The sequence below is a fragment of the Fukomys damarensis genome, unplaced genomic scaffold, assembly GCF_012274545.1.
Source record: "Fukomys damarensis isolate Sample0158 unplaced genomic scaffold, DMR_v1.0_HiC HiC_scaffold_9, whole genome shotgun sequence".
NCBI classification, from domain to species: domain Eukaryota; kingdom Metazoa; phylum Chordata; class Mammalia; order Rodentia; family Bathyergidae; genus Fukomys; species Fukomys damarensis.
In genome coordinates this window covers 45,489,591-45,516,613 of record NW_022900921.1, presented here as the reverse complement: position 1 = coordinate 45,516,613, position 27,023 = coordinate 45,489,591, and the positions used below count along the sequence as shown (strand labels likewise).

Here is a 27,023-nt window from a genome sequence, read left to right as displayed (position 1 = left end):
CAGCCCAAAACCTTTTTTTTTTTTTTTTTGGTAAATTACTTACTGTATCTGAGATATTTTTATAGTGATGGAAAGATGATAATCACACCTCCCATCTTACCCTCAACCCTGGCCCCCAGGAATTCCACACCCTTCCTACAGATGTGAGGTTTATACCGTGGGTGTCTAATCATCTAAGGCTCAGAAGGCACAGAAGCATCACCTGGGTTTAAGCTGATAATATCCATTGAATATTCCTCTACAAAGACCAACTTTAGGCACCATGAGTAGAAGACCAGGGATGGAAACTGTAATACAACTCCCACTGTGAGACTTGTAGAACATGTAAGCAAATAAGGGAGTAGAGGTAACCTGATCTATAAGGATATAATAAACTGAATGTTGAATTTACCAACAGATACAGTCAGAGTTTGGAGCTCTGTGGATCCTCATGGATCCTCTCCAAGTCTGTGTCCCACACAACCTGCCCTATTCTGCAGCATGTATCACAGTCCACCAAACGGCTTTCCACTGCAACAGCTCCCATCTGTCTGGTCTTCTTATCTTATTCTCTCTGCTTGAGTAGTTTTTTCCCTAGGTCCATTTAGGTCCTGCTCAGAATTGAGCCTAAGCTTTTCCTAGCTTCCCTCTGAGGAAATTCTCTATCTTTCTCTGAGTTATCAAAGTCATTTATCTGTACAGGACCTGTCCAATACCAGTGATCCTTACTTAGCTTTTCTTGTGCGCACAGCTTATCTCCCCCACTAATCTCCACATTCCCCAAATGCAGAATGATTATCCTGGTTATATCCCCACCCCACCCCTGCCAAGCATTGCAAAGTGTCTCATCTGCAACAGCCAGTCTATTTCCTGAAATAATCTACAAGTATAAAATGAATGAGTGAGTTTACTGTCTACTGCAGACACTTACTGGGAGGAAATCTAATGTGTTGTTAGAAAATGATGAAGACTTGCATGACATAGATGGTGGGATGAGAGACAATTTAGGTAGGGAGAAGTTCAAGAGCAAAGGAGAGAGGCAGGAAAGCCTCTTACAGATGTTTGTAATATCCATGGAGGAAATCTACCTTGCTGAGGCAAATTTTGATTTGGGAAGAATATTGGGAGAAGAGTTGGGAGATTTCAAACCAAAGGTGGCTTCTCCCATAGGCTGTGGGAGGCTGAAAAATGTCTCCCTAGGAATTCTTGGACTTGGCCATCCGAAGAGGATATGGGCTTCCCTGACCACAGCTTTGCACTCCTCCACTTCTGGTCAGCAGGCAGGTCGATATCATGGAGTGTAATTCTGCTCAGGGGACACCCTACCACTGCTACCTCCCTGGCTTCCAGGCCAGTGTAACCCCTCGTTCTTATCCTAGATTTTCCATTTCCTAATCACAAATTTCCAAGCGTCTTCCTTTGCTTCCTCTCCATCTTTTTCTTCAGTTAGGGCTTATTTTAACCAAACTTAGCATTCCTTCATATGCCAAGGAAGTGAAAGAGCTCAAACCATGGTTCCCTCAGACCTGTCCCTATCCAGGGAATCCAGCTTCCTGAGATGGACCCAGCCACACCTGCCTTGGGCCCAGTTGTCCCTGTGGGGTTGTACCAGGAAGAGTCTCTGTCCTCACAAGCAGGACACTGCTATGAGGACTGCTACACGCGCTTCACAGCCAAAGCCTTTCTCCCCTCTCTGAGGGACACTGGAGTCAGTCACTTCCAGACATGAAGTGGACCCAAATAATGACTTGCTTGCAAGTTAAGATGAACCTACAATTCCATCCTTCCAAATGGTTCAAAGAACGTTTTTCCACAGTGTTCTAAAAGGTGGAACTGAAACAGACAACACACAGAGTCTGAGGTGATTTTTTATCATCTTTGATCTGGGATAGCCTTGCTTTATTAATGCATAGTTAATTGTTTTAAGCTGGATTGGGAGGAATTTTTTTTTTTTTTTTTTTTTTTTTTTTTTAGATTTTTTTTTTTTTTTTTTTTTTGTCAGCACACTGAGCGCTCAGTTCTAGGTGAGCCTGTCTTCTTGGTCAACTAAGTCCCTGGAGGTCAGTGACCATGGTCATTCCCCCATATCACGTGGGCACTCAGAAATCAATCTTCATTGAATGAGAACTCAAAGAATAAAATAAGGGTTATTATATTTCTACTAAGGCTTTAAACACAATCATTCACAACCCATATGCATTCCTTAGGTATTAAAATTTTATAATTATCATCATTATTACTCCTTTGCCATCATAGATAAAACTTTCAGCCTGTTATTTGGCACACAGCATGTGTTCAATAAATAAGACTTTCCTCCTTACCTCCCATTTCTGTCAGGAATATAGGAACTCCCTGGATTCCTGAAGACTAGCAAATATGAAGTCACCTGTAAATAAGTATGTTCAGCAGATAACCTACTTAAGTTATTTTCTTCTGCTAAAGTGAGAGACAAGACATAACGTGAAACCTAGAGCCTGTGACCAACCATCCCATGAACACCAGTGGCCCACAGTCTTTCCACGCATAGCCTCTCCAGAACCAGCCATGCTTCCTGCTAATATAAACCAAGATGGGTCCTTCCACCCTGAGGTATCTATTGATAGACAAAGTGACCAGCTAGTCAGGGGCAGGTCCAGTTTCCTGGTCCCCACACCAAAATGTGTCATGACTGGGGACAGCAGAGACACAGAAGGATCAGAGTTTTCAGAGGAGCACCCAAATGCCACAGAAGACCACCTTGAATGTCCTCGGTGTCTGTGTGGTCATATTTTGTGTAAAGCATTAGACTCTTTGCTCTGAACCGAGGATATGACTATTTAGAAAGTCATCATTCCTCAAATTCTTTAAAATAATGTGAGAACCTCTGCATAACTTAACCATTTCCCAAACTGAAAGAATTCTTCAACCTAACAATTCCCATTACATCTTCACTCTTCACCAGCTCACAGGGAAATGCTGTTAGAAAGAGGCAACTATTAAGGACACAGTGCTCAGAAAGTACTGGGATGGAGGCATAGACCTGCATAGACTAGGGCCACAGGAACTAACAGCAGGCCACATACCTCTCAGCCTGCAGTCTACATCCATCCTAGAGAAAGGAAAACATATGGGCATCGATACGGCCCAGAGATTCTATCTGTCTCAAGAAGACAATCTACACACTCAACGTCAAGTTATAGCTAAGCCAAAGGAGACATCAAGCTTAGTAATTGAGGTAACCATATTGATTTACCACTTCAGGATAAACTGGTTTTTAGGAGGAGAGTGGGGATTAAAAAGAGTGTAATCACCACTGTGGATCTGGCACAAAGACTAGTGCACTGGAATTTAATCCTTCACCTGAAGTCACTTTATATCACAAAGGAAAGCAGAGGTGCCTCGTGGGCTCCATTTGACTTAGATGCAAACCAACATTGTACCAAGACTGTCACGCCCTTGCCCATGTCTCACCCAGACAGATGTAAGAGCTGCCTACGGTTGGCTTGCTCCTTGTCCCTGCCAGTTTTTGAGAAACACAGGACACTTGTGAAGAAAGGACTACAGGAGCCATGAATTCATCCCACATGTATGCAGCTGAGAGTGGACAAGTGTTCTATAGAAGAAATATTACAAGTCTGCTAAAATGTCCAGCCCACGCCACCCTGAGGGCTTCACACTTCACACATTATGAATTTATAGCATAGAATCGGAGGCTTTTCTGTGATAAAGTCACATGGTTGTCACCTCAAAAATGAGAAGTGAAAACAACCCAGAACCTAGAAGTACACTCTTACATTTTACAGCCCAATCCTGAAGCATTAAACAGCTTTGGGACTTTCCCTGGACTGAAGGGAAAAGAAGTTTCACAGTGACAGTTCAAATCCATGTCATTTCAAGGGAGAAATAACTCCCAAACAGGTGCTCAAGGACTTACCTATTTTTGCAAGAGATGCCAGAAGTATCCAGAGGGTGACTTCATAAGGAATCTGCACATAATCATAGTCCAGCTCAAACACAGAAATCCTTTCATCTGGGTCTGTGCTAGAAGCAGCAAACTGGACATTCGGTGCATCTTGGGCAGTAGAATTGGAAGATTCATTCAAGTCGGAAGCTGCTTCAGAGCTGGTAAGGGCCACCAGCAACAGCAAGCAGCTCCCAGGGCTTTGACACAGGAACATCTCGAGAGCCACGCGGGTGCCTTCCTGCTACCGACCTGGGTGCTGCGGGTGCCACGCAGCTGCAGTCAGGAGGGCTTCTAGACGCCAGCCGCATCCATCCGGTCCAAGGTAACATCCATGGGTCCGCGAGACATTGCAAGGGGGCTCCGGCCGTGGACACTTTCTGATCTTCTATGAATCATTCCTGTTCAGGCAGTGCAGCTTCTGGCTCACACACAGTACTCCAGTGGATGTGTGGGAACCCAGGGAGCTACCTGGACGACCTCCGTCCCATCAGGACATGAACAGCAACTTTAAACGGAGAAGCCGTTCACTCCTCTCACTGCCTACCGGCTTCATCTTCGGAGTGAAAATTGGCAAGGGCACCACAACCTCATTCCATTCATCATGGAAGGTGCTGTCTCTAAGGAAGAGGATCCTGCCCACACTGTCAGGCCCCGGGAAGGAGCTACCTGTCCCGCACCTGTCCTCGCTCCTCCCCTTGCTCTCTCCCTATTTCAAGTGGCCGAGGCTGCAGGTAGCTGTAACCACACTTAATTATTTGCTCTGATTTAAGTTTCGTGATGAAACGCTTGCTTGTGTTTTCCAGAGGGGCCGCTGCTGACACCTAGCGGTCATCCATGATACGACACCATGGGCGTGGGCAGTGGAGCCTTTAATAACTGCAAGGCCCTAAACTTGAACCAGGACTGCCCTGGGAAACGGTGACGCGGCACCTGTACACGGTGGAGGAGGAGCTGGTGGAAGCGACGAGAGTGATAAGTACACTGGAGTGGCCAATGACTGGACATCATTTGTAGAAGGGGTGCAATTCCGGCTCCCCATACACGTCACAGGAAATGACGTCAGAGATCAGAAACCAAATTCCAGAAAGGCATCAAAAAGACAGTTATGAAGACTCCGCGGGATCCGCAAGGTTTCCACTTTAAAGAATTTTGTGATGGTGGTACAACAAATTTACAGAAGCACTGTCACAGAGTATTATGAAGGAAATTTGACACGAACATGATGAACCTACTTGTATTTCTTCCATATCCGACCAGGTGACTTTTAGCACCTGTGCAAGGCGCTTCCCCTGACAAAGGGAAGATAATAACACTAAGCACCCAGTAGGGTGGAGCAAGGAAAGTATTTGGCACAGAGTCGGCCCCTAACAACTGTCGGGTTTTATTATTTCCAAATGCACTCCTTATTCTTGTAAATTGTCAGACACAATACTGCTGCAGTGGACCGTCCTCTGTAGAAAATACAAATTATTATTTATAATTCACATACTGCCTCAAGACCTTATCTGCGTTGAACTGCAAGATGCTCTGTGTTTTGCCCTCAGTTCCCAAGAGGGAGCACAGATAATTCTCCTCACACCTCCCGCAGAGCCCACAGAGGTCTCGACACCTAAATGTAAACTCACAGCGTTACACTAGAACGAAGAGCTGATGTGCAGATATTTTTCTTTCCTTCATAGTCTGAATCCAAAATGGAAAAGGTCCAGGCACTCAAACAAGACTATCAGGTAGGTTCTAAGAAGAAGAGCACCTTATTGAGTGTACTGTTTTTTTTCTCAGAAAACAATACATGGATATCCCCAAAATAGAAAGTTCCTTTAAAATAGATGATTTACATTGTGTTGTACTTTTTTTCTAAGAAGAACTGAGAGAGACAGGCAGACAGATAAAATGAATGATAAAGTGAATTCCCATGGTGCTCTGTGGTAGGACCATACGGAAGCCTCGGGAACCCTGCCCCCGGGCAAGCCTGAGCTGCTTGGCTTCCCTAAGAAGTCCACTGCCTTTGTTGGTGCCTCAGTCTCCTCATCTATAAAGTGAAGGTGCTATTCACAGCAAGTGTTCCCTTCCTGCTCTAAGATTACAAACCTTTGTCTCTCTTTAACAGCATGTTCACCTTAAGGCCAACTGGGAATGACATTAACTTAGTTTCCAGAGCACCTGTTAGCTGCATTCCACTTTAAGATTGAGCTGCCCACAGCATCACTCCCATCTGAGGTTCATAAAAGGGACTCTTCAACAGGGGCACAGAGTGTGAGGACACAGCCACCCCCAGAGAGGGGTTGTGAAGCCAAGGAGACGCACCTTTAGAGGGACAGCTGCACAGAGACCCACAGCTGGAAAGAATTGTTAAAACCAAAGCAGCAACTCTGACCTCAAATTGTGCTGGGGCACCAGCAATGGAAGCAGGTCTCCTGAGTACCTGTAAGCCCTGCCTGAATATAAGGTGCGCCTGTCACCCCAGCACCCTCCAGCTCTAAGGAAAGCTCTTCTCCAAAGAGTTTGGGGCTCCCTCTTGCCCCACATCCCAGGCTACAGCTATAGTTTCTACCCAGAAAACTTGGGCTTTCTGTATCTGCTCCCAAACCTGGCCTATGCCACCCCCACCAATGGGTCACATAAGCCCTCTTGGACCCAGAGACCCCTTCCTTCATGCAGCCCATGGACAGGATTGGAACTCACCCGGACACAGCCAGGCAGAAAAGCAGGGTCCCAGTCCCTGGTGTCCCGGCTCCTTATAAGCCTCCATTTTCATACCAGGAGGAACCGGCCAAGAGACCCGGGGCTACTGCTGCATCCAGCACCCACTCAGAGTGAGCACATCGCTCCTAGGGAAGCAGGTTTTGTCCCCATCTCCAGAGCCGAGGAACAGAGTCCTGCCCGATGGAGAAGGCACAACATCAAACAGAGAGCCCCACAGCTGTCTCCTGTGACTTGGAGGGGAGCACAGGAAGTTCAAGCCTGAGGGAACATGGAAAGGAGTAAGTGGGAAGAGCCGGGTGCTCTGTGACCAGCAAGAGGGGGTTCACTGTTGCCCCACAGAGTTGGACCAGGAGGCTGAGTCATGAGGAGGAAGAAGGAGCTTCTTTAGTGCTGGAAGGTGGCAGGCTCTACCTTCAGCAAAGTCTTCCCTTGCCCTGGGGGAGAGTCTTAGATGATTTCAACGGTGGATACGAAGGAAGCTGTGCAGGTCCTGAACAGGATGAGTGTCGCAGCTGCCCGGTGTTTCAAAAACTCGTGTCTTCTGGAAAGTGGGATATGTGCATCTTTCCATGGTCACAAACATCAGAAGAGTGAGTGAATGCCCAGGATGTAAAGAAGACACAAGCAATGGCTGTTTCTGTGCTGACCAAAATTATTCCTTTCTGGTGTTTGCTGCCATCAGTGAAATGCAAGTGTTCTTTCCAGTGTGGTCTTCGCCTGGAACCGTGGCTAGGGCATCCAGGAGGTGCAGGTGTGTGTGCGCCTCACACACGCAGAATCCCACGAGAGATGGGCTGCAGTGCAGATGGCCTGAAGAGATGGGGCAGGAGGAAGAGAAACTTCTGAGAGTTGGGCTTGCATCACGGGGATGGTGCTGCACACTCAGCTCCAGAACAGAAACACAGAAAAGGATGGCAAGCTAGAAGTTTTAACAGAAGAGCCCTAAAGGTCAGAGCAAGTCTCAAAGCTGGCTGTGAGGATGACCCTGCACAGGGCCGACTTCAGTCAGATCAGGTGGTGGTCTGAGGCACTATGAGAACTAAAGAGCATTCAGCTGGCTGGCGGGTGGTTCCCGGAGGCTGACAGCCTGGTGACATCCAGAGCCATCTGAGAGAGAGGAGGGAGGAGAGAACAGAGAGAGAGAGAGAGAGAGAGAGAGAGAGAGTCTTATTAGCCTGCTAAGCTGCCTTCAGCAGGGCAAGGAGGAAGGCCAGAGATGCAGGACGACCAAGGAGGCCCTGGCCAGGGGCTGACATCGAAGTCTGCCCAGAAGCAGATTCCTGAAGTAGCCCAGCCAAGTCAAAACAAATACCAAACTCCACGCAGCTCTGAAGAGAGGAGGGGGAACACTTAGCATCAAGAACGGCCCAAAGGTCGTCCAGTCTGCTTTCGACAGCAGGAGCCACAAGAGGCCTCGCTGTCCAGGGAAGACACACACTTAGATTCCAGGGTGGACCTAAGGAATGGCAAAGGTGCTGCAGGCCATTTAGACAGCCAGCTGGGGTCACTTCACAATCAGTGAGGAACAGGCAATGAGAGAGCAAATGTTGCTGGAAACAGAGGAGTTTTTTTCTGAAAATGAAAAGTTCAGTCCATCAAGAAGACGTGAAAATGACACGTTTATTTGTAGTAATTCGATAAAATCCTCAATATGATAAAGTCCACAGCCAGCAACAGAGTTAATGGTAAGAGATGGAAGCATTTCCCCTAAGTTCAGAGAAGACAAGGATGCCCACTCTTTTATTTCCACATTCTTTTTCCTTTAATCTTTAGTTTTATTGACACACGTGTGCCGCACATAATGAGAACCCTCAGCATAGGGAGTTGGTCATTTACACAATACACCTTCATTCTCTTTACCCTTCCCTCTCCATCCCTCCATCTTGGTCTTCTTCCCATTTGCAAAAGATCCATCTCTCTGTTTCCTATCACCTGTTTTTCATTTTACTCTTTAATTTATTTATACTTTGGATTTTTCACATAGGAGAAGCCATGCGATATTTAAGTTTGTGGTCTGTCGTATTTCACTGGACATTATGGTCTCAAGGTGCCTCTGTTTGTCTACAAACGACTCATGTATCCTTCTTTAGGGTAGAGGAGCCCTCCACTGTGTGGAATGCCACATTTTCGTTACCCATTCATCTGTTAAGGGACATGTAGGCTGCTTCCAAGGTGTGGCTGTTATGCATTGTGCGAACTGATCACTGTGCTGCGATGTCTTCCGCTCTTTCAGGAAGGATTTCCGTTGTTTCCCTTCCCCTCAACATCCTGCGGGAGGTTCCGTCTGCAGTAATTAAACAACAAAAATAAATAAAATGCACCACACTGGAAGGGGAAAAGTAAAACCCCTTTTGTTTGACATCATCTTTTATAAGAAAATTCTAAATAACTGACCAAAAATATGTGAGATCTAAATGAGTTCAGCAAGCTTACAGGGTATGAGGCCAATTTACAAAAACAAATTGTACCTTCTAGTACCAATAAACAAATAAATTGAAGTTCAGAAGGTAATACATTTACAGCAGCAGCAAAAGACAAAATTCTTAGGAATATGTTTGACATGTACTCTGAAAAGTAAAACACTGCTACAAGTAGAGAAGACCTAAATAGAGTGGACCCTTGATTTAACGAACACAATTCTTTCATGGGGGCTGGTTGTAACTCAAGTTGGTCATTTGAAGGCTCAGGCTCCTCCACTCTGCCTTAAAATCTCTCCTGTACACAGGCAGATCTCGGTGTCCTTAGAGAGACCCTGGCTCAGGATTTCTCAGTGAACCCCACACAATAAAGGATGTTGTAATGTTCCTTCCAGAGCTCTTTAAGGGTTCAATCTGATCTGAGACCATCTGGAAGCACAAGTGGCTGGCATCTGGGTCATAACTCAAGATTTTGGTAGTCATAAGTTAAAACTAAAATTTTGGTTGTAACCCAAATCATTTGTACGTCAGATCAATCGTAGCTCAAGGGTTCACTGTCAATAAAAGGATACCTTGTTCTTAGAGCAGAAGACTGCATGGTATGCCTGACACTTCTCTCAAAACTGATACACAGATTCAACTGGGTGCGGTGGCACACACTTGTAACTCCAGCACTCAAGAGGATGAGGCAGGACATTTGCTGCTAGAGTCCAGCCTGGGTCACATAGTGAGTTTGAAACCAACCAGGAATAGCATGACCCTGTCTTAAAATACAAAACAAACCAAAACACCAAAATCAAAAAAGACATACAGATTCGACACAACCTACCAAAATCCTGGATGTGTTTCTTTGTCTGTTTGTTTAGAAATCTATAAGCGAGTTCTGAAATTCATGTAGAACATACTCAATAGAGCCCAAAGTATCAAAAAAAAGAAAAAAGAAAGAAAGAACAAAATGTATTCAGCACAATGGTGCACACTTGCAACCCCAGGACTCTGGGAAGGAGGCAGGAGGATCACAAGTTCAAGCCTATCTTGGGCAACTTAATGATTTAGCAAGACCCCAAACCAAATTTTTCAAAAATTAAATTAAAAAGAGGTGGAAATGTAGCCCAGTGTGAAGGCCCTGAGTTCAAACCCCAGTACCAAAGGAAAGGAAGGAAGAGAGAGAGAGAGAGAGAGAGAGAGAGGGAGGGAGAGAGAGAGAGAGAGAGAGAGAAATATTGGAGAGCCTCACTTCTCAGTTTCAAAGCTTGCTACAAAGCTAGAGTAATGAAAGCAGTGTGGTACTGGCATAAAAATAGATGCAGTTTAATAAAACAGAATGAAGAGTTCAGAAAGGAGCCTTTACATTTAGGATTTATAAGAAATGTGTCAAGATGATGTTTTAAAAATAGTCTTTTCAACAAATGATGGTAGAAAACCTGTGCTGTACTAAGAACCAAATGATAATTACCAACCAGCCAAAATCTCAGGAAAAGTCCATTACCAGATGCACCAGGGCAGGCAGGGCACTGAGCATTTAACAGTCTGTATTTACATTTATATAAAGAGATTTGAAAGGTGAAGTGGAAAAACCAAAATCTTTTCCCCGTTGAAGCAGAGAATTAAAGGGATTCTGTGGAACTTTGTGTCCTCAACAAGATTTTAAATAACCTGAAGCTTTTGTCCTAATTACCCAGATTACTGCACTGGCAGTTACGACCTACCCCTCTCTCGCTCCTTGTTGGTACCAAGGGTCCCTGTAGTCTTCGCCATCCACTCTTGGAAACTGGTCCACACGTGGAGCCTGGTGGTGAGGAAGGAATGGCCCGAGTTCCTGCCCAGCGGAGTCCTTATAATTTAGGTTGTCGTGTCCTCTTTACTCTCCTGAGACTAATTGATGGTGGCACTTCCTGTGGGAAGACCTCCCACTCCAGGGCTGCTGCTGTGCATGCTGGGAAGCAGAGCTGGGGGCTTTGGCTCTCTTCCTTTTATACCTTCCATCTCCCAGTGGAAGACAAATTAAGGAAGCTCCAAAAGAAATAAGCACAAGCCTGACACCATATTATGTGTTCCCACATGATGAAGTAGAACATCCCCTCTCTACCTAGGCACACCTTTCCTATTTCCCCATAACATGACTTTCCCAGAAAGTATTTGTGCAGCACTACAGGGTCTGAGTCACCTGTCACTTACCCTTGAGATTTTCAAGGCTGAAATTTCCATTCTTTTTTAGGAAGAGTAAGGAGAAAGAGCAGTGATATGAAATTGGTCAATGCTGTCCGCAAAGATGGCTTGCTTTCCAAGCCCACAGCTAGCAATTAAACTGAGTGGCCTGGAATCAAGTTCTGGGATGTCATCCCCCTAAATTGAAAGCCTACATCCCCAGCTGGAGAGATGTCAACAGCCTTGACCCGGCTTTCAGGACAGAAGAGCTGAGCTCTGACCCACAAAGGGAAATTTCTACTGCTCAGAACAGGCCCAGTGAAGGGCACAGTGAACTCCAGGGAACCCAAGTTCTGGTGGGAGGGACGAGTGTCTTGGTGCAGCGGGAGTGGGCACTCTGGGTGGCACGAATGGGAGCTGGGGAATGAGACAAGTCTCTCCAGAGCCCAAGTCTTCTGCTTGCAACTCGGTGAGAGTTTCCAGAGAGGAAGAGGAGTTTCTCAAGAGGAAGGAACTTGAAGTCGTGTGGGCTTGGGCGCATCATAAACTGCTTCAAGTACTTTTTATTTCCTCTAAGATGATGATGATGATGATGACAATGGGATTATTGTCTTTAAGACTTCTTAAAAACCACCTGGTGATGAGGTGGCATAACATAAAACAGTGAGGAAAATGCTGAGTGCATAGGAGGCACTAGATGAGTGTTACATCCACTTTATTTCAAAGGAATTACAAGCTCTGTACACGTCCTCATTTCCCTTAGTACCCGCCATGCTGTGCAGTGAGGTTCTGGTCTACCACATACCCAACACTTGTGGGATGGTTGAAGTAAGACAGCCAGATGGTTAAAAATGAAACTATGCTCTTACTCACCTGCCCACTCTACCCACCAGTCACCACCATTCAAGAAGTGCTCACAGGGACAGCTCACTGCTTTTATTCTGAGGTAGAGGCTCCTTACATCACTGACTTCTCCAGGCTGGTCTCCATCTTGTGATCCTCCTACCTCAGTAACCCAGAGTGCCGGGATCAGTGTGCACCACCACACTCAGCTTCCTTCCTCCTACTTTTTCTTTCCTTTTTTCCCCTTTTCTTCACACCTCTTCTCTTCTTTTCTTTCTCTGTCCTTTTTTCTCTCTTCTTTTCTTCTCTCCCTCTTCTCCTCTCATTTTCCTTTATTTTGTAGTATGTAAATTCAAGGGCTTTGCACTGAGCTATATCCTTGGCCAATTTTTCTTTTTTCTTTTGAGACAGGGTCTTGCTAAGATGTTAAGTTGCCCAGGCTAGGCCAAAACTTAACAATCCTCCTGCCTCATCTTCCCAGAGTGCTGAAATTACAAGTGTGCACCACCACACCCATTTTCTTCCTTCTACTTTCCATAGTGGAAGTTTAGATTATTAGTTTGAGATATCTGCCTAGTAGAAGCCTTTAATATTACTCATTTCCCTCAAGCATGGTTTTATTCTGCAAATTTGGATGGGTGGAATGTTCATGTTCACTCATTTAAAGATCTTATTCAAGACTTCTCTTATCTGCGGATTGCTTTGAAATATGTTGGTTACTTTCCAAGTGTTTTGCAATTTTTCCTGATGTCTTTCTCTTAACAGCTTCAAGTCTACATCAATTTCACATGCAGAGCATATCTGACATAGGTTCAAGTTTTTAATTCTTGCTGAGGCGTGTTTTACCATCGAGGACATGGCCTGTCTTGACGCATATTCCATGTGCACAAGGAAAGACTGTGTCCTGCTCTTGTGGGGTGGAGTTCTCCATAGCTGCCACTACCAACGAGGCAGGGGCATTCAGCTCTTCTCTGTCCCGCTGCACCCTTGCTTACCAATATCATTGATACCTGAGAGAGGAATGCGGATGTTCCCAAGGACAACTGGGAACTTCTCCCCTTCCTCTCAGTCACCTCATGAAATGTGTCCCTTTAGCATGATGTGTCCATCTCTGTTCCTTTTTCTTTGTGCCAGAGTCTGGCTTAGCTGATTTTATGGCCTGGATGAGCTGTCTCAGTTATAGTTTATACATTCATATAGAGCTCTTTAGTCTAAGTCAAACTATGACATTATACTGGAAGTCTGTTTATGAAGGGACATCTACAATAAAAATAAAGTTGAGTTACTTGAAAAACTTGTACTAATAACAGGTCGTTTAATTCCTATGTTTAGCCATCTTATATTTAAATGTAATTAATAGTATATTTGAATTTCTGGCTACCATTTTATTATTTTATTTCTATTTATTTTTTAAGTTTTTTGGTCCTCTTTTTCTCTTTTCCCTTCTTTTGTGTTACATAAACACTTCTATTTTTAACCTTTTAAATTTTATTGTGAACTCTTATTAATCAGTTTTAAGTATATAATGCATTATTATTGATTAACGTTACATTGCTGTTGGTTTATTCCCACTAAGTTTGTTGGTACAATTTAGGTATACAATACAGCTACACTCATCATTGGGATCTTATACCTTTATATGACATATCTTGGTTCTCATTTTTTCCCTATTTCCCTGTCCTCTCTTCACCCCCTCTACCCTTCCCTATTTACTGTCTTTGTTTCCATGTTTTTCCTTCTCTCCTATTTTTTTCTTTTCCCTTCTTACCTTTCCCCTACCCCTCCCACTTCCCCTACTCCTTTAATAATTTTCTTCCTATTGCACATTATCAATCATGCATTTTGATCCTTATTTATACTTTGATATTTTCACACCAGAGAAACTATTTGGTATTTACATATGTGTGTACTGTTAATTTCACTTAAGAGTGTGGCCTTGATGTGCATCCACTTTTTGGAGAATGACCCACGTGCAGCTGAAAAGAATGTATATTCTGATTTTGTGGGGTGGAACACTCCATAGATGTCTATTAAGTCCATTTGTTCAAAAGCTTGGTTCAGGTTCTAGCATTTCATTGTTCATATTTTGATGAGATGAACTGTCTATTTAAGACAGTGGGGTATTGAGGTCCCCCACTACAATTGTATTAGTGCTTATTTGATGTTTCATGTGCCTTAATATTTGTTTTGTATAGTTGGGGACATTAATATTTGGCACATATATTTATGATTGTCATCTCTTCCTCTTGGATTGTTCCCTTTACAAGGATGTAGTGATTTTCTTTGTCTCTCTTAATTAGTTTTGGTGTGAAATTTACTTTGTCTGCAAATAAGACAGCTACCCCTGCTTTTTTCTGGATTCCTGTCACATGGAGACTGTTTTCCATCCTTTTACTTTCAGTCTATGAGTTTCTACAGGTACATTGTTGTACAACAAATCTTACTTCTGGCTTATACCTACTGATCAATAACTCTTTATTTTCCCCAACCTTTGTGCCATTTCAATCTGACTGTCTTAGATTCCGCATATAAGTCAAATCATGTATCCGGCTTGTTGTAGGCAGCATAGTCTTCAAAGCCCAAAGCCCATTCATGTTTAGGCATATTGCAAAATTCCTTTTTATAAAATACATATATATATTTTTTTTAAACATCTAACAGATTGTGCTCTGGATGTTTGCAGCATTCTTCTCATTGAATCCTGGGTGTCACAGGCACAGGGGCTCCAGGGTCAGAGCTGTTGGCTGCCTGGGCTATACCCCCTCCCTGAGGCCAGCACCAGCCTCGCGAAGGAATCTGTCCACAGTTCGGTCCTCTAAGCAGTGAAATTCCAGTCAGGGTCCCAGGGGTCCTGTGCAGCTTGGGGCTGGGCCCCGGACTTGATCACAGCACCATGGGCCCCTCCCCTCCGGGGCCTCTCTCTGTCTTGACTCCACAGTGCTCCCTGGTCATAAGGCTCCTAGACTCCTCTTTGCAGCTCTCTGGTCAGAGGACTGGGAATCCCTTCACCCACTGTGCAGCACAGTTGCCCGGACTCCGGTACCTCCATAGCCGGGGCACAGGGACACAGAGGAAAGCATGGTCAGAAGCCAGAGCTAAAGGTTGTCCACATCTTCCCTGTTATCCTGAGGTCCACGCATGGGGCTTAAGTGTTAACATTAATTCAGGGATACTGGAGGGAAATCGAATTGCAAGACATGTAATTTTTATCTTTTCCAGTCTTCCTAATTCTGATTACTTTTTTCCGTTCTCAAACTGATTGTCTCTGCATCCCCACCCCCACCCCGGAGGGTTTTATAGCTGTAAGAAGGAGCCTCAGGGTGGGGCTTGTCTGTGCCATCTTACCTGGGTGACAGCCCAGAGGTAAGACAGACAATGGATACCAGTCTTCAATCCAACAGCAACCAGGAAGGCTGTGAAAGCTGCCCGAGATACCACACAGGCTCTGAAAGGAGAGGCTGCCATCCTGGAGGCAGGATGTTCATCTTCCAAATGAAAACACATTTTCAGAGTGAAAGAGAGTGCTTGGATAACAGGTATAAACCAGGGCTGGAACGTGTGCCACCTTAAACTCAGAAGACGCTCTGGAAAATAACACTCTTCTAATTGTGCTCACAGGATCCATCTGTGAGCGTATGGTCCCATATTCCTAGACAATTTGGTTGATCTCCATGTAGAAAATATAAATGACTCTTGTCCTCCATGCCAGTCTGTCACCTGCTGTGCACCTACAAACCTGGACAGAGGCATCCTACCCATGTCGGTGCTTGTTAGTCTTCCTGTGTGTGCACAGCCTGAAGCTCTCTCTGGATGCCAAGGATGGAGCCTCAGACCCCCAGCAGCTCTAAGACTTCAGGGTCCTCTAGTAGTCAGGAGCTTCCTGAGCCTAAGATCGCTGGGAGATGCTGGCAGGGAAGCCAGGGTCCTCGCTATGGCCAAGACACAGTGGCCTGACAATGTGGCTGCTCCCCAGAGACCTGCAATGATCCTGTCCAGAAACTTCCTCCAGGACTAATTTATACTCTTCAGCTCCTCTTTAACCTTTGCACTGAAATTTCCAACAAGGATGTCTCTTCGTGCCAAAGCCTCAGTGGTCTGTATGATGTGGGTGCCTCCCTCTGAGAAGAAAGATCACACGGGCACCGTGCAGCCACATGACAATGCCTCCCCCAGTCTGAGCTTGGGTCATGTTCAGACCACGACATGAGACACATTCCACGAGTCAGCTCAGTGCTGCTTCCCTTCACTGCCCAGCTGGGGAGCCCTCCTGTCCCATTCCATCCCGGCCCACCCCAGCCCATGAGGGAAGGCAGCGTGGGAAGGTCAGCCCCAAGTAGGAGCACAGCACTCTTCATGCTGCAGGCTGAACTCTCCCAAGGAGAGAGGATGCAGGAATGAAGTCTCCTCGTCTATTGGGAACGACTTGGTCTCCTGTGCAGCGCCTCATTACTTAGAAGGACTGAGCCTGAGACCACGAGACTGGAATACACACGGGGGCCAGGCAGAGGGCTCAGACCACAGCCTCTCCCATCTTCCAGCTCCATTCCAGCTGCCTCTTCACTGCTGGGTCCCCATGTTTCCCAGACACAGCTGGCCTGCTCAGTCTCCCCACTGCCTCTCCAGCACGTGGAAATGGCCAGTCCAGTCCCGTCTCTGCACTGGACTAACTACTGCTGGTCTCTTCATCCAGTGGCCAAAAGCAAGATAGTGCACTGAGGCTCTGCATAAAGGCCGTGGAGACGAGAGGAGCTGAGCCCAGCCCTGCCTGCTCTCCAGCTGATATCCTGGCGCAGACCACACCAGCCCCAGTGCCCAGGAACAGGCTCCATACCCACCTGTGCCCCCAATTTACAATGGCTTCACGTAAGCATTTTCTTTACTGCATTGCGGAAGTGACACCCACTGAGTAAAACTCATACTTGTGCCTGAGTGTGGCTCTTCCCCAAGCTACTGAGACGGTGTGACCCTGTCTTGAGAGGCTGCGCCTGGCAGTGGGCACAGCTCTGTAGTGGGGCTAACGCTCTGTAGTGTACTGGGTGTGCAGCCAGGACATGCAGTGGGCAAAGTGCACTGTACGTGCTTTGCTTTTCTGACTTTCTCAATGAGCACTGGGTTCTAGGAACGTCACCCATCACGGATCTCAACACACCTGCAGCTCTGGTCCCAGGGTGGCCACTGCCCACAAAGACACAGCAGAGACTGACCACAGCCCTGTCTCCACCTCTTGTCCTTCTTTCTGTGCCCCTGTTTAGACTGGTGAACACAACTCAGGACATAGAAAGTGGGAATGTATGTAGAATGGGAGTAGCTGGGTCAAACAGGGTTTCTAGTTATAGTTTTTTGAGGAATTTCCATAATTATTTCCATAGTGGTGATACTAGTTGTCACTCCCACCAACAACATAGAAGAGTTCCTTTATCTCAAAGGCTTGCAAGCATTTATTACATACCATTTCTTGTTGGTGGCCATTCTTCCTGAGTAAGATGGAATCTTATTATAGTGACCCATGCACACCCATGTTTATAGCAGCACAACTCATAACAGCTAAATCTTGGAACCAGCCTATGTGTCCATCAGCAGATGAATGGATAAACAGAATGTGGTATTTATACACTGTGGAGCACCACTCTACCATAAAGAAGGATAAAGTTGAGTTATTTGTAGGAAAATGGATACACCCTAAGACCATAATGTTAAGTGACAGAAATCAGACACACAGGCTTAAATATCGCATGGCTTCTTTTATGTGAGAAGCCAAAGTATAAATAAATAGAAAAATAAAAGATCATAGGAAGTAGGGTGATAGAACTTTCTCAAATGGGCATGGGAACCAGGAGATGCGGGGGTTGCTAAAAAATAATGAAGATGTGCTGTGTATATACTCTCCTGGCTCTTCCACGCAAGGAATGTAAACATCGCGTCCTGCAGACTTGCACTAACAAAAGTTTACATAACGTAAAGCTTTGAGCACCCCTCGCGTCTGATAGAGCAGCATTCATGTGACCGCCAAAGGGCACAGCCCTGCACACACAGCACACGGTCACACGAGGCTCCACGGCCAAGGCAGGAGCCGGAGTCCATGCCAACTTAGCCCAGGCTCCTTGCACAGCCTTGGGGTGCAGTGCACTGAACACGTGGAGCAGTTCGGAGAGTCACTCTCCCCCGCCTGGTCCAGGAAATCAGCAGCTCTTGTTGGCAGCTTCAGGGTCGTTGCAGGGTGGTGGCAGGAAGCAGACTCTGTTTGCCATGAGCCCCCCTCATGCAGTGCATTTCCCCCAGGGCAGAGAGGGGGGCTTCTGGCTGCCTTGTTCCCAAGGCTGGGGCTCCTCCCAGCAGTTCTGATCCACTGAGTCCCTTCAGGAGAGAAACCCCTCTGGATGGTTCCACAAGAGCCATCATGAGCCCTTCACAGGCATGTGGTAGCGCACCTGGGTCCAGAACCTCGAATTGGGGTGAACTGATTTTAAGCCTTTCCAGGTGATGGTTGGCAAAACCCTGAGAGCCTTTTTCACAAGATAAGGTAGAGATTCTGGCTCTTGGAAGGAACAGAACTTAATTAAGATGAGTTTCAGCATTTGGTCATTCAAGGCCAGATTCACTGCTGCTTGAAGTTCAAAGACTCGGGGGCCATTGATGTAGCTGGGGCTCAAGATGAATATTCCTCTTCTACTTTTCTTAATGATGTTCACAATGTCTTCTGTATACACTGGGGATAAAAATAATAATGATGATTTATGATCGGGATGGTTAAACCTCAAGTCACAATAAGCTTGACTCTCCCAGGTGTAGCCAGGACCCCTGTAATGGAGGCCCCTAAGTACAGATGAAAGGAGGTCTGGGAGCGGATATCCATGCCCCCAGTTCCTCCTTTCTCTCTCTCTGCCTCCTGGCTCTGTCACTTTCACCACGTCAACTCTAGAAAACTGCTGAAGATCCCTGTCTGTCTCTAGTGATTCTCATTTGATCAGCCTCCTCTTATATTCTGTATTCCTAAATTGTTGATTTCTCTAGGAGCCAAGCTCACTGGAATTTAGCAGTCTGGACCTCTAGGATCATGGGTGCCCAGGTGCTCTGATGATGGAGAGGAGATCAAGAGACAGACAGTGCCAGGAAGTGACACGGGCGGCTCCTGCCGAGGAGCCTGCTTGGCTCAGTGTTGAGGTTTATGGACGGCAGTGTTCTAGACACCAGGAGGGCCACCCCTATGGGATGACAGAGACGACTCCCTACTCAGAGTCTAGGAAAGACATCTTTGTTCCAAACAGCCTCCTAGAGGGCTGTATTGTTTTCATTTTTTGTGTGTTTTCTTTTCTTCTGAAAGTTGATTTTTTGATGAAGGAGCCCATCTCTTGGTCAAGCTTTTCTATGATCTGGGCTCAGGTGAGCATCCATAAGCTATGGCAGGACAAACTCAGCACTGGCACTGAGTCCACACTGGACTCTGGGACGCTAGCACTGCCCTTTGTCACACTGGAATTATTCCTGGGCACCACGACCTACCTCCCCCAGGGGCTACATCTCTCTCAAGCAAACATAAGGTGAATCCATGTTTGTTTTCCAAGACTTCGGGAAACAGACTCAGGGCCAAGTGATCCTCACTGAGAGGTGAAGGTTCCTCACTCCCCAGAGAGCTCCATTTTGCACAGGACACGAAAGCATCAAATTCCTTTTTATCTAAGGGAGAAGAAGAATGCAAAACGTCAGCCATTGACAGGTTTTCCTCAGCCACAGATCACATACAGATACCTGAAGCATATGGAATGAATCTCTCCTCCTCTAAGTTTCAGGTGCTGGGTATTTGGTCCCAGCATCAGGGAAGAGACCAAACACAAACTGGCAGAGGCAGAAGATTCCAGGAATTAGCTCACAGGTGGTGTAAAACAGTATTGTCACAAAGCAGCTGGGCCTGGCGCTCCCAGACATGCACCTGCTCTGCGAGGACCCATGGGGCCAGAAGGGCAGGCACCAAGGCACCCAGGGCCTGGAGCTGTGTGTGCAGCCAAGCCTCACAGCTGAAAGTGAGGAGTGGCTTCTGGCCAGTCTGCAAACATCTAAGGCACCATGGTCAGTCCCATTCCTTCCATCTCTGTTAAATACCTATCACACTAGCATTTTTACATCATCTGGGAATTAAACCACTTGAGTGCTCTGCAATTCTAACATACCGTGTCTCTCCAAATTAATATTGGATACTCAACATTACTGCAAAGCTTTCATTTTGCTGCATACCTCATGTCAGCCAGCAGGGGGCGCTGCTGCATTACGCATGAGAACCTAGTTCAGCCTCCAGATCTGATTGCTAAAATACGTGCTTTCAATGTAGAGTATCATATCATCAGCAAATAATGACAGTTTAACTTCTTCCTTTCCTATCTTTATTCCTTTAATTTCTTTCTCTTGTCTAATTGCTGTGGCTAATATTTCCAGAACTATATTGAAGAGAAGTGGTGATAATGGGCATCCTTGTCTTGTTCCTGATTTTAACATGAAGGTTTTCAGTTTTTGACCATTCAATATGATGTTGGCTGATGGTTTTTCATAGATAGCCTTTATCAAATTGAGGTATAGACCATCTATTCCAATTTTTTGCAGGGTTTTTATCATGAATGGGTGTTGAATTTTATCAAATGCTTTTTCTGCATCTATTGAGAGGATCATATGGTTTTTGTCCTTGACTTTGTTAATATAATGTATTACATTTATTGACTTTCGTATGCTGAACCACCCTTGCATCTCTGGAATAAATCCGACTTGGTCAGGATGTATGATCTTCTTAATAATCCTCTGTATTCTGTTTGCTAGTATCTTATTAAGGATTTTTGCACCTATATTCATTAAGGAGATTGGTCTGTAGTTCTCCTTTTTAGTTGTATCTTTCCTTGGTTTGGGAATCAAAGTGATACTTGCTTCCAGGAATGAATTTGGAAGTATAGCTTCCCTTTTGACTTCATTGAAAAGTTTGAAGAGTAATGGTAGTAGTTCTTCTCTAAATGTCTTGTAAAATTCAGCAGTGAATCCGTCAGGGCCTGGGCTTTTCTTTGTTGGTAAGTTTTTAATTACATTTTCAATTTTACTGATTGTGATTAGGGTGCTTAAAATGTTTTTATCTTCTTCGTTCAACTTTGGTAATTCATAAATATCTAGAAATCTGTCCATTTCTTCTGTGTTTTCCATTTTATTAGGGTACAGGTTCTCAAAGTAGGTGTTCATGATCCTCTGGATTTCTTTTGGATCTGTTGTGACTTTGCCTTTTTCATTCCTGATTGCATGGATTTGAGCCTTTTCCTTTTTTGATAGGATTAGCTAAGGGTTTGTCGATTTTATTTATTCTTTCAAAAAACCAGCTCTTTGTTTCATTTATTTTTTGTATCATTTTCTTAGTTTCAATTGCACTGATTTCTGCTCGGATCATTGTAATTTCCTCTCTTGTTCGAGCTTTGGTTTTTTCTTGCTCTTGTTTTTCTAGGAGTCTAAGTTTCATCATTAAGTTGTTTATTTGAGCCCGCTCTGTTTTCCTAGTGTGGGCATTCAATGTTATGAATTTTCCACGTAGAACTGCTTTCATTGTGTCCCAAAGATTCCTGTATGTTGTACTGGCATTCTCATTTATTTGTAAAAACTGTCTAATTTCTTCTTTAATTTCCTCTGTAATCCATTGATTGTTTAGGAGAGTGTTGTTCAGTTTCCATGTGCTTGTGAAGTTTCTATAGTTTCTTGTGCTATTGATGTCCAGTTTGATTGCACTATGATCTGATAATATACAGGGGATGACTTTAATTTTTTTGCATTTATTTAGACCTGTTCTGTGAGCCAGTATGTGGTCTATCTTGGAGAATGATCCATATGCAGCCAAAAAGAATGTATATTCTGATTTTGGGGGGTGGAATACTCTATAAACATCTATTAAGTCCATGTGTTCCAAAGCTTGGTTCAGTTCTATTATTTCATTGTTGATTTTCTGGAAATCAATATGGAGATACCTCAAAGAGCTTGGACTAGAGGTTCCATTTGACCCAGCCATCCCTCTGCTGGGTATCTTTCCAAGAGAACTAAAAGAATCATAACACAGAGAAGTATGTACACCCATGTTTATAGCGGCACAGTTTGTAATAGCTAAATCTTGGAAACAGCCCATTTGCCCATCCGTTGGAAAATGGATAAAGAAGATGTGGTTTTTCTATAAAATGGAATATTACTCAGCCATAAAGAACGAGAAAATAGATTCATTCATAGGAAAATGGATACATATTGAAGATATACTCCTAAGTGAAATAAATAAGGCACACATGTGTAAATACCGAATAGTTTCCCTGGTGTGAACAATCTGCAACAATGCATAAGATTCTAATAAGATTACTGAAATTTAGATATGGGAAGAAAGGAGCTAAAGGTGTAGGGAAGGTGGGATGGGTAGAGGAAGAGTAAAAAGGGAAAAGAAAAAAATGTGAGAGAATGAAAAGATGAAAATAAAGTGTTTGTAGATGGGGAGGGGAAGAGGGGGTGAAGGGAGGGCAGAGGTAAGGGGAAAAAATGAGAATCAAGACTTGTCATGTAGAGGTACAAGATCCCAACAATGAATGTCACTGTACTGTATCCCTAAAATGTACCAATAAACTCAATTAAAGCTGAAAAAAAAAACTACATGCTATGAGAATCAAGACCTATTATGTAGAGGTACAGGATCCCAATAATGAATGTAACTGTATTGTATACCTAGATTGTACCAATAAACTCAATTTTTAAAAAAAAAAATAAAATAAAATATGTGCTTTCGCTACTGTGAACAGGACCAAAAACCCTGTGAGGTGCAGGGTTAAAAAGAATGAAGATGTGTTATGTACATGTGCCAACTCCCCACTAGGAATTTAATCGCGAACTGCAAATACGTACTCAAAAAATTTTTTTTAATGTAAAAGAATTTAGGCAGCTAAATGTCAGAATTTGAAGGGAAGATCATTGTGGATTCTTCGGCATAATCCATTCCCCTGTGCTTCCTGTTTCCATTTGTCTGCTAACAAAAACTTTCTGAGAGAAAAAAATAAGAGTTTCTCACATGGTAAAAAGAAAAAAGGTACATTTAAATGCTTCACCATTAACTGATGACGCTTTATAATCTGGAAATGAATGACATCTCAGAAAAAGAAGTATGAAGCAACCTAGGAAAGCAACGAAGACCAGTTAGATAAAAAGCTTCATGTAAAAAACGCCAACTATCTTTTTAAAAATCAATATCAAAATTCCTCGTGGCTTGCAGATTTCTAGGACTTGATCTCAATAGTTGGTCTATGACAAGACATGACTGGTTCATTTCTTTTGTTGTGTTGTTAGTGTGTTTGGCCTGCTTTTTGGTTGTGGGGTAGGGGTTCTTTGATTGTTCTGATGCTGGGGATTGGACGTAGGGCCTGACACATTTCTTGGTCTTTCCTCAGTGTTTTGTTTTCTCCAAAGAACAAAACTACACACTAAAATTGCAAATATTCTGCCCTGGGAATCCCAGGACAAAGAAAAACAAACAAATGAACAAACGCCGCTCTTCTACTCTAAAGAAGCCCACATTAATGAGTATGATTCCCCCCTTGTCTCCAAACTGACAGATGCTCACTAATAGTGACGTTGCATTTTGTTGACCTTCCTTCCACTTTCTGAGATGTGCCCACTGTCTCACATGACCCCCGCTCTAGAGTCCAGCTCTGACATCCCCCAGGCTTCAATTCTAGGCATATAACTGTCTTTCTCTGCTTAGCAGTTCGGGCGTTCATGACAATTACAGTATCTAATGCACATAACAGGCCTGGCGTCCTCCAGAAATGATCACGGCTGGCACCCTCTGAGTTGGCCCACATGCAAAGACACCACCCTGAAAGCTTAACGCTGTCTGTCCCAGTGGGCTTTCAGCCCGTCTTGGGGCTGCAGTTACCCCACCCAAATTCTACACAAACGTGGCAAGGGCTGGCCTTGTTGTTTGCCATATTGCCTCAGGGTGGTGCAGGACGATTATGTTTAAGTCCTACCAGTCCCAAGATAGCATTATCTGCAAGATGGTTGGTGAATGGAATGAAACAAAGAAATATTCCTCCATCTGTCCCTGGTATGAGGCTACCACACATGGACTCCAAACCCCAGGTCTGCAACTTCCCCCATCAGGAGCAACCATTCCTGGAAACCTCCCTCAGCCTCAGCCTCGGTGGCAGGAGGCATCTGAAATTCTTTCCAAGTTAACTCCAAGAAAACCAAGGCAGTGGGCAGTGACAGCCCTGTCTCCTGCACCATTGGTGGCTCAGAGGGGAAGTCAGAGGCTGACATGTGGGTGGCCTTACCTCCGAGAGTCTCATCCTTGCCCTTGTAGGTCCGGCACAGCAGCAGGATTTCAATCCAGTAGGTGTAGATGAGGGCACCGGCAGCCAGCATGCCCACCAGCGTCGAGGCAGTGCCAAGAAGGATGTACAGGAATACCACTGCAGGGACACCATGGCCGTGAGCCTCGAAGAGGAAGCAGCAGCCCCAATCCTCTCGGGTGGCACTGTGGGCTGCCCAGCACCTCTCTCCCTATCATATCAAAATCACTGCCATTGGAAGCATTTGTCTTGGATCTCGGAACGTCTTAATCAAGTCTGCTGGGAACTGTCTACCATCAACACTAGAAAACTCAGGGGAATGGCACTTCCTGGTTGGGGTGATCTGAAATGTCTATCACAGTCACCTTATTTATTGTCATTCGTAATCTATAACTCCAACACAACCCATCTGCATCCTTCTCATTGCATATTATAAATTATTTTCACATATTCCCATCCTTACCTAATTCAAAACTCCCTGAGTCCAGGAGCCAAGTCCAGCTTACTGTGTGGCACCCTGCTCAGTTCCTGCAGCAAAGTTTCTACAAACCTCTACAGAGAGCCCATCTTCAAGAGCACCCATGAGAGGCCAGGCGCACACTCTGCCTTACTTCTGAGCCTGGCTAGCACTCATAACTGTGTGTGCTGAGGCCAGCTGTTAACTGATGAATGGATGAATGTTGCCAGCTCATCTCTGGATGCCTTCATAAAGACACTTAAAAGCTATTCTTTGCTTGGAGTTTCTACTCTGGCTTTTTACAAGGCTTAGAGCTGTGCTGTGTGTGCATCATTGAACAAGAGGACTCCTTCCTTCCTCCATTCTCCATCCATGGAAACATGGAACCACAATGCTGCCTCACAGCCAGGAGGCAAAGAGCAAAGGCAGCTGAGTCCTAGCACAAGGTCGGCCATGTAGGGGTAAGTGTGTGGATGGAGGAGAGAGGGACTGAACGGCAGGCTTTCCCTACAGCATTCGTTAAGAGGGCCAGGTCCAAATCACCACTTCACTAGAGCAACTAAGTTCACTCTATGGCATTGGACAGGGTATACATGGGTTAACACAGCAGAGTGCTTGAGGAGAGTCCAGCACCTAGAAAACCTCCCATGCTGTCTTCATCACCCGCCCTACTCAGCAAAGGGTGTGTATTCTTCAGTGCTCACCCCCAGCTCACCTCCTCCTTGTTTCTCCTTCAGCCGGATGGTCTGGGTTGTGTTCCCAATGGAGTTCTGGGCAAAGCACACATATTTCCGCCCCAAATCACTCTGCGTGACTTCTTTCAAGAAGACAGCTCGTTCAAGGACTTCTTCCTCCAAAGTAGATTTAATACTAGGGAAGGAGGGAAAATTCCACACCAGGTCACATCAGTGGGCACCCCCCACCAGGGTCTGGAGCTCTTAGAGCAGCCAGCAGTTCAGTGTTCAGAAGAAGAGTGGGATCAATGCTGCAAGAAGAAGGTAAGGGAACCAAGATAGACAGAAGGTCGCCATCTTGCCTGACTTACTGACCACTGAGCATGAGCACTAAAGCCGACGTACTTTGGCCCCACGTTTCCCCACTCTTCACAATTCCCCTTGAGAACAGATAATAGCAATCATTTGTAAATGACTTGCTCCTGCCCAGGGTTTAGTGTACACGGGACTCTTCTGAGAACTGGAAATGAACTCTAATCTCCTCCACTCCTCTCCTCACACAAACTCTACAAAGCATGCAGACTTGGCCAGTGACGTGGACGTGTCAAGGAAGGGGGCTGAGCAGCCCCAGCTCACGCCCCTAGGAAGTGGGTCCAAGTCCCAGATCTGAATCACACGGTCCCAATCAGGGAGAAGTGAGTCTTGGCATTTATTCACAATTTGAATTCTCTAAAATTGCCTCCCACCAGTCTGCCCCCATCGAGAAACACTGCTTATGTGGGTGATGTTGTAGGCTATGCTGCTGGGAGCCTATGCGCCAGCTTTTTCCAGCGTGCTTCCTACCCGCCATGCGGGGACGAGCATGTCACCTTTACTGCAGCCTCTTGTCACAGGAACGCTGCAGAGTGGAGTGTTGTTATCTGCAGGCTGGAGTTGGACTGAAGGAGCCCCGTTCACATACCCTGCCTCCTTGAACTCTCAGGCAGTCTCCCCTCCAGATGGGACCCAGCGACTTCCCAGATGGAAGAAATCCTCGCTGCATGTTATTGTTCTTATCAAAACCTTTTCTTCACTTTTTGTGATAATGCATACTTTTCAAAATTATATCACACACGTTCACTGAAATGTTTTAAAACTTAGAATGCATTTATTTACCGCATAGATCCCTGCTTTGATTCAGATCTTGGGTAAATGCAGGGATGCGTCCTCTAGTGGCTTTCCCAATGACCTGAGTGGATCCAAGCCTGCTGTCCCTTCAGAGAACAGCTGACAAGCGTGGGGTTCAGATGGCTCTCAGTGCCAGGGCTCCCCACTTTCCACTGGATAAACTCTCCCCCCAGTAAATTTCACACACTGATCTAGGTTTTATCCTACCGACCGCAATAAGCTAAGTCTACTTTCTCATAGGAGAACCCCCGCCTATCTCAAGACAGACCGCTCACCCCTCAGCTTTCTCCGCCAGCCAAAACGGCTGCTACTGTTGTTCGATTTTCTTCAGACTCTGAATTAGGGCGCTGGTTCCCC

The 27,023-nt window shown here is 45.2% G+C and overlaps 2 protein-coding genes across 3 annotated transcripts in view; both read right to left on the bottom strand.

Moving 5' to 3' along the window:
- The window catches only part of Slc9a4 (solute carrier family 9 member A4), a 51,524-nt gene extending 46,631 nt beyond the window's left edge, over positions 1-4,893 (bottom strand). For both annotated transcript variants that reach the window (XM_010631747.1, XM_010631752.1), the window contains exon 1: positions 3,893-4,893. In XM_010631747.1, the coding sequence (XP_010630049.1) occupies positions 3,893-4,136 (244 nt within the window). In that variant the 5' untranslated portion in view covers positions 4,137-4,893. The remainder of the gene's footprint in view (positions 1-3,892) is intronic.
- Positions 4,894-18,428: 13,535 nt separating this feature from the next.
- Positions 18,429-27,023, bottom strand: part of Il18rap (interleukin 18 receptor accessory protein) — a 30,735-nt gene continuing 22,140 nt past the window's right edge. Inside the window, exons 7-10 of the mRNA XM_010631807.1 lie at positions 25,541-25,695; positions 24,351-24,488; positions 19,534-19,707; positions 18,429-18,739 (exon numbers count right to left, since the gene is read on the bottom strand). Coding sequence (XP_010630109.1) covers positions 18,429-18,739; positions 19,534-19,707; positions 24,351-24,488; positions 25,541-25,695 — 778 coding nt within the window. The remainder of the gene's footprint in view (positions 18,740-19,533; positions 19,708-24,350; positions 24,489-25,540; positions 25,696-27,023) is intronic.